Below are 14,623 nucleotides of genomic sequence, written 5' to 3'. Positions count from 1 at the left end.
CACCCCAGCTAATACGCCAGATCCCCAGCATCACAAGCCTGGCAGTGTGCAAGTAGCCCAGATGGGCCACGCCACCCTACAGTGAATCCCGCCCCTAGGAGAGGAGAAGAGAAGGCACACACCAGTCTGACTGTGGCCCCAGCGGTGGGCTGGGGGCAGACATCAGGTCGGACTGCGGCCCCGCCCACCAACTCCAGTTATACACCACAGCACAGGGGAAGCGCCCTGCAGGTCCTCACCACTCCAGGGACTACCCAAAATGACCAAGCGGAAGAATTCCCCTCAGAAGCATCTCCAGGAAATAACAACAGCTAATGAACTGATCAAAAAGGATTTAAATAATATAACAGAAAGTGAATTTAGAATAATAGTCATAAAATTAATCGCTGGGCTTGCAAACAGTATGGAGGACAGCAGAGAATCTCTTGCTACAGAGATCAAGGGACTAAGGAACAGTCACGAGGAGCTGAAAAGCGCTTTAAACGAAATGCAAAACAAAATGGAAACGACGACAGCTCGGATTGAAGAGGCAGAGGAGAGAATAGGTGAACTAGAGGATAAAGTTATGGAAAAAGAGGAAGCTGAGAGAAAGAGAGATAAAAAAATCCAGGAGTATGAGGGGAAAATTAGAGAACTGAGCGATACACTAAAAAGAAATAATATACGCATAATTGGTATCCCAGAGGAGGAAGAGAGAGGGAAAGGTGCTGAAGGGGTACTTGAAGAAATTATAACTGAGAACTTCCATGAACTGGGGAAGGAAAAAGGCATTGAAATCCAAGAGGCACAGAGAACTCCCTTCAGACGTAACTTGAATCGATCTTCTGCACGACATATCATAGTGAAACTGGCAAAATACAAGGATAAAGAGAAAATTCTGAAAGCAGCAAGGGATAAACGTGCCCTCACATATAAAGGGAGACCTATAAGACTCGTGACTGATCTCTCTTTTGAAACTTGGCAGGCCAGAAAGAATTGGCACGAGATCTTCAGTGTGCTAAACAGAAAAAGTATGCAGCCGAGAATCCTTTATCCAGCAAGTCTGTCATTTAGAATAGAAGGAGAGATAAAGGTCTTCCCAAACAAACAAAAACTGAAGGAATTTGTCACCACTAAACCAGCCCTACAAGAGATCCTAAGGGGGACCCTGTGAGACAAAGTACCAGAGACATCGCTACAAGCATAAAACATACAGACATCACAATGACTCTAAACCCGTATCTTTCTATAATAACACTGAATGTAAATGGATTAAATGCGCCAACCAAAAGACATAGGGTATCAGAATGGATAAAAAAACAAGACCCATCTATTTGCTGTCTACAAGAGACTCATTTTAGACCTGAGGACACCTTTAGATTGAGAGTGAGGGGATGGAGAACTATTTATCATGCTACTGGAAGCCAAAAGAAAGCTGGAGTAGCCATACTTGTATCAGACAAACTAGACTTTAAATTAAAGGCTGTAACAAGAGATGAAGAAGGGCATTATATAATAATTACAGGGTCTATCCATCAGGAAGAGCTAACAATTATAAATGTCTATGCGCCGAATACCGGAGCCCCCAAATATATAAAACAATTACTCATAAACATAAGCAACCTTATTGATAAGAATGTGGTAATTGCAGGGAACTTTAACACTCCACTTACAGAAATGGATAGATCATCTAGACACATGGTCAGTAAAGAAACAAGGGCCCTGAATGAGACATTGGATCAGATGGACTTGACAGATATATTTAGAACTCTGCATCCCAAAGCAACAGAATATACTTTCTTCTCGAGTGCACATGCAACATTCTCCAAGATAGATCATATACTGGGTCACAAAACAGCCCTTCATAAGTTTACAAGAATTGAAATTATACCATGCATACTTTCAGACCACAATGCTATGAAGCTTGAAATCAACCACAGGAAAAAGTCTGGAAAACCTCCAAAAGCATGGAGGTTAAAGAACACCCTACTAAAGAATGTGTGGGTCAGCCAGGCAATTAGAGAAGAAAGTAAAAAATATATGGAAACAAGCGAAAATGAAAATACAACAATCCAAACGCTTTGGGACGCAGCGAAGGCAGTCCTGAGAGGAAAATACATTGCAATCCAGGCCTATCTCAAGAAACAAGAAAAATCCCAAATACATAATCTAACAGCACACCTAAAGGAAATAGAAGCAGAACAGCAAAGGCAGCCTAAACCCAGCAGAAGAAGAGAAATAATAAAGATCAGAGCAGAAATAAACAATAGAGAGTCTAAAAAAACTGTAGAGCAGATCAACGAAACCAAGAGTTGGTTTTTTGAAAAAATAAACAAAATTGACAAACCTCTAGCCAGGCTTCTCAAAAAGAAAAGGGAGATGACCCAAATAGATAAAATCATGAATGAAAATGGAATTATTACAACCAATCCCTCAGAGATACAAACAATTATCAGGGAATACTATGAAAAATTATATGCCAACAAATTGGGCAACCTGGAAGAAATGGACAAATTCCTAAACACCCACACTCTTCCAAAACTCAATCAGGAGGAAATAGAAAGCTTGAACAGACCCATAACCAGCAAAGAAATTGAATCGGTTATCAAAAATCTCCCAACAAATAAGAGTCCAGGACCAGATGGCTTCCCAGGGGAGTTCTACCAGACGTTTAAAGCAGAGATAATACCTATCCTTCTCAAGCTATTCCAAAAAATAGAAGGGGAAGGAAAACTTCCAGACTCATTCTATGAAGCCAGTATTACTTTGATTCCTAAACCAGACAGAGACCCAGTAAAAAAAGAGAACTACAGGCCAATATCCCTGATGAATATGGATGCAAAAATTCTCAATAAGATACTGGCAAATCGAATTCAACGGCATATAAAAAGAATTATTCACCATGACCAAGTGGGATTCATTCCTGGGGTGCAGGGCTGGTTCAACACTCGCAAATCAATCAACGTGATACATCACATTAACAAAAAAAAAAAAAGAGAAGAACCATATGATCCTGTCAATCGATGCAGAAAAGGCCTTTGACAAAATCCAGCACCCTTTTTTAATAAAAACCCTTGAGACAGTCGGGATGGAAGGAACATACTTAAAGATCATAAAAGCCATTTATGAAAAGCCCACAGCTAACATCATCCTCAACGGGGAAAAACTAGAGCTTTTTCCCTGAGATCAGGAACACGACAGGGATGCCCACTCTCACCGCTGTTGTTTAACATAGTGCTGGAAGTTCTAGCATCAGCAATCAGACAACAAAAGGAAATCAAAGGCATCAAAATTGGCAAAGATGAAGTCAAGCTTTCGCTTTTTGCAGATGACATGATATTATACATGGAAAATCCGATAGACTCCACCAAAGTCTGCTAGAACTGATACATGAATTCAGCAAAGTTGCAGGATACAAAATCAATGTACAGAAATCAGTTGCATTCTTATACACTAACAATGAAGCAACAGAGAGACAAATAAAGAAACTGATCCCATTCACAATTGCAGCAAGAAGCATAAAATACCTAGGAATAAATCTAACCAAAGATGTAAAAGATCTGCATGCTGAAAACTATAGGAAACTTATGAAGGTAATTGAAGATTTAAAGAAATGGAAAGACATTCCCTGCTCATGGATTGGAAGAATAAATATTGTCAAAATGTCCATACTACCCAAAGCTATCTACACATTCAATGCAATCCCAATCAAAATTGCACCAGCATTCTTCTCGAAACTAGAACAAGCAATCCTAAAATTCATATGGAACCACAAAAGGCCCCGAATAGCCAAAGTAATTTTGAAGAAGAAGACCAAAGCAGGAGGCACCACAATCCCAGACTTTAGCCTCTACTACAAAGCTGTCATCATCAAGACAGCATGGTATTGGCACAAAAACAGACACATAGACCAATGGAATAGAATAGAAACCCCAGAACTAGACCCACAAACGTATGGCCAACTCATCTTTGACAAAGCAGGAAAGAACATCCAATGGAAAAAAGACAGTCTCTTTAACAAATGGTGCTGGGAGAACTGGACAGCAACATGCAGAAGAATGAAACTAGACCACTTTCTCACACCATTCACAAAAATAAACTTAAAATGGATAAAGGACCTGAATGGGAGACAGGAAACCATCAAAACCTTAGAGGAGAAAGCAGGAAAAGACCTCTCTGACCTCAGCCGTAGCAATCTCTTACTCGACACATCCCCAAAGGCAAGGGAATTAAAAGCAAAAGTGAATTACTGGGACCTTATGAAGATAAAACGCTTCTGCACAGCAAAGGAAACAACCAACAAAACTAAAAGGCAACCAACGGAATGGGAAAAGATATTTGCAAATGACATATTGGACAAAGGGCTAGTATCCAAAATCTATAAAGAGCTCACCAAACTCCACACCCGAAAAGCAAATAACCCAGTGAAGAAATGGGCAGAAAACATGAATAGACACTTCTCTAAAGAAGACATCCGGATGGCCAACAGGCACATGAAAAGATGTTCAACGTCGCTCCTTATCAGGGAAATACAAATCAAAACCACACTCAGATATCACCTCACGCCAGTCAGAGTGGCCAAAATGAACAAATCGGGAGACTGTAGATGCTGGAGAGGATGTGGAGAAACGGGAACCCTCTTGCACTGTTGGTGGGAATGCAAATTGGTGCAGCCGCTCTGGAAAGCAGTGTGGAGGTTCCTCAGAAAATTAAAAATAGACCTACCCTATGACCCAGCAATAGCACTGCTAGGAATTTATCCAAGGGATACAGGAGTACTGATGCATAGGGGCACTTGTACCCCAATGTTTATAGCAGCACTCTCAACAATAGCCAAATGATGGAAAGAGCCTAAATGTCCATCAACTGATGAATGGATAAAGAAATTGTGGTTTATATACACAATGGAATACTACGTGGCAATGAGAAAAAATGAAATATGGCCTTTTGTAGCAACGTGGATGGAACTGGAGAGTGTGATGCTAAGTGAAATAAGCCATACAGAGAAAGACAGATACCATATGATTTCACTCTTATGTGGATCCTGAGAAACTTAACAGAAACCCATGGGGGAGGGGAAGGAAAAACAAAAAAAAAGAGGTTAGAGTGGGAGAGAGCCAAAGCATAAGAGACTGTTAAAAACTGAGAACAAACTGAGGGTTGATGGGGGGTGGGAGGGAGGGGAGGGTGGGTGATGGGTATTGAGGAGGGCACCTTTTGGGATGAGCACTGGGTGTTGTATGGAAACCAATTTGACAATAAATTTCATATATTAAAAAAATAAATAAATAAAAAATAAAATATAAAACAAGGTAAAAAATAAACAAAAAATAAACAAAAAACCAAATGAATGAATAAACAACAACAAAAAAGAGAAAACACTTGTAAATATGGAGAACAAACTAGGGATATGGACAAAATGAGTGAAAAGGGTTAAGAGGTACAAACTTGCAGTTATAAAATAAATAAGTCACCAGATGAAAAGTACAGCATAGGGAATATCGTCAATAATACTGTAATATACTTATTGTGGTGAGCATTTCATAATGTATATAAAAGATCACTGTGTTGTACACCTGAAACTAATTTAATATTACATGATCTATATATACTTCAATAAAAGAGATAATTGAGGGGCACCCAGGTGGCTCAGTCAGTTAAGCATCTGACTTCAGCTCAGGTCATGATCTCATAGTCTGTGATTTCAGGCCCCACATCAGGCTCTGTGTCTACAGCTCAGAGCCTGGAGCCTGCTTCAGATTCTGTGTCTCCCTCTCTCTCTGCCCCTCCCCCACTTGCACTCTGTCTCTCTCAAAAATAAAAAATAAAAAAAGATAATTGACTATTTAAACAAAAAAAATAATATGGTGTGCTAAAAGTAAAACGTATGAAAACAATAGCACAAAGGTCAGGAGGGGAACAATGGAAGTACACTATTTATTGTAAGGTTCTTATACTATTCATGAAATCATATCATATCATTTGAAGATAGACTGTGATAAGTTAAACATGAACACTACAAACCATTAAACAGCTACTAAAATAACAAAACCTGAGTTGTAACTATTTATCCCCCCACCAAAAAATAATAAAACGTACTAAATCAACCCAAGAGCAGGAAGAAAAAGAAAAAGAAAAGAAACAAAGAACAGATGGGATACATAGAAAGAGTAGACAGTAGCTTTAAATGTAATCCTATAAATAATTACATTAACTATAAATGGTGCAATCACCTAATTAAAAGATAGAGTTGTCATACTGGATAAAAAAGCAAAAGCCAACTATATGCTGTCTATAAGATTCATCTTCAATACAAAGATATAAGTAGGTTAAAAATATGGAAGAAATTATGCTTTGCTAACACTAATCAAACGAAACCTTGAGTGGCTATATTTACTATAGGACAAAGTCAATTTCAAAGCGAAGATATTACCAGGGATAAATGAGGTTATTCCATTGTGATAGAAATGTCAACTAATAGAAAAGACATAACTTAAAAATTTATGTATCTGATAATAGAACTTCCAAATATATTAAGGAGAATAGGAAAGAGAGACACAAAAGTACACAATTATAGTTGGAGATTTCAATATCCCTCTCTCAATAATTGACAGAAAAAATATATAGAAAATGAGTAATGATACATCAGACTTGAAAAATACTACCAACCTACTTGACCTAGTTGACATTTATAGAATACTCCACACCAAATCAGCAGACTACATATTTTTTTTCAAGTGGGCACATAATATTTATCAAAATAGACCATATTCTCATCTATTACCAGAATTCATTGGCTATAAAACAAGCCTCAATAAATTTAAAAGGATTTCAGTCATCCAACATATTGTTCTGTGACCACAATGGAATTAAATAACAAATTAACAGATCTGTAAAATCTCCAAATATTTAGAAACTAACCAACACACTCCTAAGGAACCCTATTGGTCAAATAAGTCAAAATGGATATTAAAAACGATTTTGTACCGACTGAAACTGAAAACACATGTCAACATGTGGGATGTTGCTCATATAGTATTCATCTTCCCCAGTGTCCACTTTTTTTTTTTAAGTTTTTTTTTTTTTTTTAACGTTTATTTATTATTTTTGGGACAGAGAGAGACAGAGCATGAACGGGGGAGGGGCAGAGAGAGAGGGAGACACAGAATCGGAAACAGGCTCCAGGCTCCGAGCCATCAGCGCAGAGCCCGACGCGGGGCTCAAACTCACGGACCGCGAGATCGTGACCTGGCTGAAGTCGGACGCTTAACCGACTGCGCCACCCAGGCGCCCCCCCCCCCCCCCCCAGTGTCCACTTTGAAGAAACTAGAAAAAGAAAAGGAAATTCATCACTGAGTAAGGAGAGAAAATGGAATGATGAAGATCAAAGCAGAAATTTTTAAAAAGGAAAACAAAAATAGAGAAGTCAGTGTAATGAAAAGGCACTTTTTAGAGAAGATAAGTAAAACTGATAAACTTCTGGCCAGATTTATCAAGAAAAGACAAGAGAAGACACAAATTATCAATATCAAAAATGAGAGGAATGACATCACTACAATTCTACAGATACTAAAAGGATAATAAGGGAACATTATAAAATACTTTATGTCAATAACTTCAAGATGAAATAGATTCCCTGAAAGACATGAACTACTCCAAAAAATAAGTATGTAATTTAAGTAGCACTATTACAAAAATAAAATCTGTAGTTTAACACTTTCTCACAAAGAAAGCTTCAAGCCCACATGGCTTCACTGGTGAATTCTAGCAAACATTTAAGGAAAACATAATGCCAATTCTGCACAAACTGTACTAGAGAATTGAAGAGAGGGGACTACTTCCCAACTCAATTTTAAGGCCAACATTCACCTTATGAAAAATAGATCAAGACATTAGAAGAAAGGATAGATAGAAGATCTCATATACTGCAGGCTGGAATGCAAAATGGTACATCCACTTTAGAAAACAGGTAAGCAGTTTCTTAAACAGTTAAATATACACTTAGCATATGATGTAGCAATCCTGCCATTAGGTATTTTACCCCCTCCCCCCCTCCCCCAATGAAAACATACGCTCATACGAAGACCTGCATGTAAGTGTTTTAAGCAACTTTATTCATAAAGGCCAAAAAGCTAGAAACAACTCAAATGCCCATTAACTGATGAACGCATAAACAAACTGGTATATCCTCACAACTGCAATACTACTCGGCAATAAAAAGGAAATGAACTACTGACATGTGCAAACACATGGATGAGTCTCTGGGGTGCCTGGGTGGCTCAGTCAGATAAGTGACCGACTTTGGCTCAGGCCGTGATCTCATGTTCCGCAGGTTCATGCCCTGTATTGGGCTCTGCGCTGACAGAGCCTGGAGCCTGCTTCGGGTTCTGTGTGTGTCTGTCTCTCTCTCTCTCTCTCTCTCTCTCTCTCTCCCCCTCTCCTGCTTATGCTCTCTGTTTCTCAAAAATAAATAAACGTTAAAAAAGTTAAAAAAACACATGGATGAATCTCAAAAGGATTATGCTGAAAGGAACCAATCACAGAAGACTGCATACTGTATGATTTCATTTATTTATTTTTTTTAATGTTCATTTATTTTTGAGAGAGAGAGAGAGATGGAGGGCAAATGGGGAAGGGGTAGAGAGACAGGGAGACACAGAATCCGAAGCAGGCTCCAGGCTCTGAGCTGTCAGGACAGAGTCCGATGCAGGGCTTGAACTCACGAACCGCGAGATCATGACCTGAGCTGAAGTCGGACGCTTAACTGCCCGAGCCACCCAGGTGCCCCTTGTATGATTTCATTTATAAGACACTGTGGAGAAGGCAAAACTATAGGGACAAAAATTAGGTTGGTGGTTGCCAGGGCTGGTGGTGACAAAAGGGGATTGGCTGCAAAGGCACATAGGGGCCTTTTGGGGTGACAGAAATGGTCTACGTCTCAAATGTGGTGGTGCTTACATAACTACACGTTTGTCAAAACTCATCAAACTGTACGCTTAAAAAGAGTAAATTTTATACCTCAATAAATCTGACTTAAGAAGACAATAAAACAAATCTAAATCAACAACTAAGTGAAAATACACATAAGAAAAATCAACTTACAGTGTTTCCAAATTCAAGGGTCATCATGAGGATGCTCTCAACTGTTGTAAGTGACACCTGTGTTGATCCCATGTCTCTGAAGGAGAAAGCCCAAACATGCGTGATTTGAACCCAAGGATAAAAATTCTGTACCTAAAAAGATACTTAACAACATGTGGTTACTTCAATTCTGGCTTCTTTGTCAAGTCAGCTCAAGAGTTTTCTTGCTATGGACAATAATTTCAGAAAACTCCCAATGAAGACATTTTATGTGCATCATCAAATTAATCACCTTGGTGCTCAACAGTACAATCCTTTTTACTCTTATCCTCATTTTCATTCTCAATTGCATCCACCTCTCTTGATTAGTCTTTTTTTCTTTTAATATACACCTTACTCCACTTTCCACTTTGAGATAAATGGTATTTCTACCTACATCTGCAAGTCCCATGTCTCTTATGTGTTCTTCAATACTATTCCTTCCTCTGCAGGCTATCTTGCCCATATACGTTTTTTCTTTGCTAATAATGCTTATTTCAATAACCGAGTTAAAACTTAAATTAGGACTTTTTCCCAAAACGCAAAATACTTAATCTTTTGATGACAACAAAAAAGATCAGAAATCATCTCATGAGCCATGAGATTGTTGCAATACTTACAAATATTTTAATGCTGGCAACTTAAAAAGATAGGAATCTTCAACAGCTGACAGAGGGTTACGACTGATAATTCTGAAAAATGCAATGGAATTAAAATGATCTGCATTTCCAGTAATGACTACCACGAACGTTTATGTTCATTTTGGGGGTATGGAACTGGAAGGTTAAAACTAATCATTTTCTGCCTTTGCCTATAAATCACCCTTACATTCTGTAAAGCACTCTTCCTTTGGGAACTACCCAGCTCTCTGGACGATAAAGTGGAGAACAGAAAGAGAAAAAAAAATTTTTTTTTTTTTTTTTTTTTTTTTTTTTACGTGGACAGCAAAGCCAAGATATGCCAAAGAACTTTTTGGGCTGAAAACCCTAGAAGTGACTATGCTGGTAGGAAGCCCAGGCTCTGTAGGAAATACTGTTTCTAGTGTCCTCTATAATTCTAGGTGCTTTTCCTTTATCTCTAGAAATGTAAAAAATTCCACAGTTTAAAACACCCGGTTAAAGACAAAAATAGGACCAATTCCTCAGTTTGGGGGCCAAAGACAAAGGGATTAATCTAAGAGGAAATGGTGAAAGCTATACCCCCACCATGTGTATTCTCCTATGACAGCCTTTGTTAGGTGGCATATGATCCCGTTTCCTTATCCATCTCCTGGACTGCCAGCTCCCTGAGGGCAGGGACCATACTCTATTGTCATTTTTGTCCCTGTGCCTGACAGAGTGCTTGTTATTTACTAGTTACTTAGTGAAGGCTTGTTGAATAAATAACATTTTGTCACTGCTTGACACAAGTTTTTATTCCAAAATGCTGAGTAGATTTTCTTCTCAGTTCTTTACAGCAAAAATAAAGTGAAGGAAACAGGAAGAAAGAAAAGAAAATCTGCCTTTAGGTTGACTCTGCTCAAGAATCATCACTGTACTTTTGCAAAATTATAAGGATAATCATCACAACCAATACTATTGAGCTATGGGGCATCTGTGATCAGCATTTCACATTTAAACCTCACAATAACCTTATGTGATAGATACATCATTACCCCATTTTACAAGTGAGGAAACTGAAGTACAGAGAGGTTGTATAATTTGTCCCAGTTTGTCCAGCCAGTCAAGAAGCAGAGATGGAATCTGAACTCAGTTCTGACTCCAAAGCCTGTATTTAAATTGTATGGAAAAAAGGGGGTTTAAAATAGCCGTTACCTTAAACTTAACTTTGAGAGCATTAAATATAGAAACACTTTGCTGAACTTCATCTCTCCATCTGGGAGAGCTTCTCTAAGAATTACATTTTCTATTTTTATTCCTTTCCTCTAATCATCTCCCATGATTAAGTATTTAATTAGCCTGTGATCATTGAGACTTTACAGATTTCATTTCTTATTTTTTTATTCTATTTTTTGAGAGAGAGAGTACAAGAGTATGAGTGAAGGGAGGCAGAGGAAGAGAGAGAGAGAGAATCCCAAGCAGGCTCCATGCCCCGTGCAGAGCCTGACATGGGGCTTGATCCCATGACCGCAAGATCATGACCTGAGCCGAAATCAAGAGTCAGGCAGTTAACTGAGCCACCCAGGTGCCCTGAGACTTTAGAGATTTTAAAGCCCTGTTACAGGTGAATCAGTGAAAATGAGAGAGGAAGGACGTCTGAAAATTCATCCTTCCGTAAAAGCAACAACAACAACAACTAGCAAAAATGGTCAAAATCAACTTTCTCAGAACTTTGGAAATTTTAACCAATGGGCTTGCAGCAACCCGGAGAGCATGTATTAAAGAAAAAATTACTAATTTCTATAAGAACAGTGAGCTCTGTTGTTTTAACTTGTCCTCAACCTCTGCTCTCCATCCTGATGAGAACCTTAAAAATTGCCCACATCCCAGGGGAACAAAATGGAGCTGAAGTTCCTTAAAGCCTCATTCCCAAAGAACAAACTGTCATTGTTTTACCTGTCTAGTGGGGTCCCTAAAAAACTTCACTTGAAAGCCTTGCCCTTGACCTGAGAACTGCACAGTGCTAAAATAGCCTCTTCCCAAGGGGCCTTTTTTGAAAACAATTATAGATAAATGTTTTAATCTGGCAGCTATGTGAGGCAATTGATCACAAGACAAAAAATAGCCTAAACAAAAAGCCTAAAAGGGAAAAGCTGAGAAATGAGATGTCCATAGGGACTTTGAAATGCTCCAACATCTTCCTGGGTAACTAGAAGACCACAAGACATATGCCTGGGAATGTAGAAAAAAAACCTTAGCACTAATAAATGAGTTCAGCAAGGTTACAGGACACAAGATCGATATGTAAAAATTAGCTTTATTTCTATACATCAGCAATGACTATTCCAAAAATGAAATTAAGAAAACAATTCCATGTATAACAGTACTCAAAAGAATAAAATACTTAGGAAAACATTTAACCAAAGAAGTGCAAGAATCACACTAAAAACCACAAAACGTTGTTGAAAGAAATTAAAGAAGATTGAAATAAACGTAAAGATATGCCATGTTCACGGATCAGAAGAAAATATTGTTAAAATGGCACTATACCCCAGATTGAACTGTGGTTTCAGTATAATCCCTATCAAAACCCCAACTGACTTCTTTCCAAATATTGGCAAGCTAATTCTAAAATCTGTATGTCAATTCAAGGGACCGAGAATAGCCCAAAATGATCTTTAAAAAAAAAAAAAAAAAAAGTTTATCTATTCATTTTGAGAGACAGCGAGCATACACACCCGTGCAGAAGAGCAAACATGAGCGAGTGTGAGTGGGGAAAAGTGTGAGCAGGGGAGGGGCAGAGGGAGAAGGAGAGGGAGCATCCCAAGCAGGCTCCATGCTGTCAGTGCAGATGGCAACACGGGGTTCCATCTCACAAACTGTGAGGTCATGACCTGAGCTGAAATCAAGAGCCGGCCACTTAACCAACTGAGCTACCCAGGGGCTCCAAAACGATTTTGACAAAGAACAACCAAATGGGGAGACTCACACGCCCTGGTTTCAAAACCTACTTCAAAACTACAGTAATCACGGTGTGGTACTGGCATAAGAACAGACATGTAAGCTGATGGAACAGAACTGACAGTCCAGGAATAAATCCTCACATTTATGGCCCACTGATTTTCAACAAGGGTGCCAACACCATTCAATGTGGGAAGACTAGTGTTTTCAAATGATGCTGGGACAACCGTATATCCCCATACAAAATAATGGAGTTGGATTCCTACACTTCACACCATATATAAATATTAACTCAAAATGAGTCAAAGACCTAAATGGAAGAGCTCAAGCTATAAAACTCTCAGGAGAGAAATCTTTATGACCTTGGATTTAGGCAACAGTTTCTTAGACATGACACAAAAAGCACAACAAACCAAAGGAAAAATAGGTAAGCTGGACTTTATTTAAAAATAAAAAAACAACCCAAAACTATCATATGTCTGATACAAGTCTAGTATCCAGAATATCCAGAATATATAAAGAACTCTTAAAACTCAGAAAAAGACAAATAATCAAATGTTTAAATGGGTAAAGGATTTGAAGAGACATTTCGCCAAAGAAAATACATGAATGGCCAATAAGCACATGAAAAGATGCTCAATGTCTTAGGTCATTAGGGAAATAGAAATCAAAGCTACAATGAGATACTACTCTACACTCACTAAGATGGCTATGATCGAACAGAGAGACAATGATAAGTGGTAGCAAGATTTGGGGAAACCAGAATCTTCATACATTGGTGGGAATGTAAGATGGTGTAGTCACTGTGGAAAACAGTTTGGCAGTTCCTCAAAAGGGTTAAATATAGAGTTACTACATGACCCAGCAATTCCACTCTTAGGTACGTACCCAAGAGAATTAAAAACATATGACCACACAAAAACTTGTACATGAATACTCATAGCAGCATTATTCATAAGAGCCAAAAAGTCAAAATAATCCAAATGTCCAATAACTCACGAATGGATGAACAAAATGTGATTGGAGCACCTGGGTGGCTCAGTCGGTTAAGCATCTGACTTTGGCTCAGGTCGTCATCTCACAGTTCATGAGTTCGAGCTCTACATCAGGCTCTGTGGTTTTGGATCCTCTGTCCCCCTCTCCCTCTGCCCCTTCCCCGCTTGTGTGTGCGCTCTCTTTCAAAAATAAATAAACATTGAAAAAAGAATGAAGTACTGAAACATGCTACAACCGGATAAATCTTGAAGCCAACAAGCTATGTGAAAGAAACTAGACACACATTTCGATGAAATGTCCAGAATAGGCAAATCCATAGGGGCAGAAGGTAAATTAGTTGTTGCCAGGGGCCTGGGGGGAGGGGAGAATGGGGAGTAAAGGCTGATGGGTATGGTATTTCTTTTGAGGGGGGTGATGACAATGTTCTGGAATTAGCAGTGATTACTGTCTATCAAAGTATACCATTGCACTATATACTTTATAACGTTGCATATTCTATTATGCGGACTATATCTCAATTTGAAAAAAAAAAAAAAAAAAAGAACCACGTTGTGATAAATAGAGAACCAGTTGCCAGAAGATAAACATGTTAGTAGGTGGAGAAAAGGGGAGCGAAGATTCAAACTCTTCCACAACGGAGGTCAGAGGGAGTTAGCGGTGCGGCTGGGAGCCATGCGTTTTTGTTCCTGCCTTGGAAACTCCCCTATTCTTCCTATTCCAGCCCATTCTTCTACGTTTTTTCAGGCCCATTAACATGTCGGGTTTGTGTAACACTAGTTAATATCCAGTCAGACAATGTTATGAAGAGAAAGAACGTGAGTGTCACATGTCTGGTTAAACACAGTTCCTCAACCTTGAGGCTCTGAATGTCCTTTGGCTTTGAAACAATAACAATGGCATTCATACCTACAAGCTTACTGGTGGGCTCTGTGCAAGTAAGCTCTTCCACGTGTGTGTCTTCCCCTGCC

At 38.8% G+C, this 14,623-nt stretch overlaps 1 protein-coding gene and 1 long non-coding RNA gene across 8 annotated transcripts in view; both read right to left on the bottom strand.

Moving 5' to 3' along the window:
* LOC147571440 (leucine-rich repeat-containing protein 37A2-like) overlaps nt 1-14,623 on the bottom strand; it is a 62,452-nt gene that overhangs the window by 8,305 nt on the left and 39,524 nt on the right. For all 7 annotated transcript variants that reach the window (XM_086696410.1, XM_086696408.1, XM_086696409.1 and 4 more), the window contains 2 exons: nt 9,720-9,791; nt 9,082-9,157 (listed from right to left, as the gene is read on the bottom strand). In XM_086696410.1, coding sequence (XP_086552536.1) covers nt 9,082-9,157; nt 9,720-9,791 — 148 coding nt within the window. The remainder of the gene's footprint in view (nt 1-9,081; nt 9,158-9,719; nt 9,792-14,623) is intronic.
* On the bottom strand, nt 11,996-13,190 carry LOC147571444 (uncharacterized). The gene is made up of 2 exons (XR_015247373.1): nt 12,887-13,190; nt 11,996-12,259 (listed from the first exon to the last, which is right to left on the bottom strand). It is a non-coding gene; the product is annotated as an uncharacterized LOC147571444 (long non-coding RNA).

The sequence above is a fragment of the Puma concolor genome, unplaced genomic scaffold (assembly GCF_028749965.1).
Source record: "Puma concolor isolate L17-30 unplaced genomic scaffold, mPumCon1.1.hap2 unalloc_scaffold_27, whole genome shotgun sequence".
NCBI lineage: Eukaryota > Metazoa > Chordata > Mammalia > Carnivora > Felidae > Puma > Puma concolor.
This window is presented reverse-complemented; position numbering and strand designations above follow the sequence as displayed.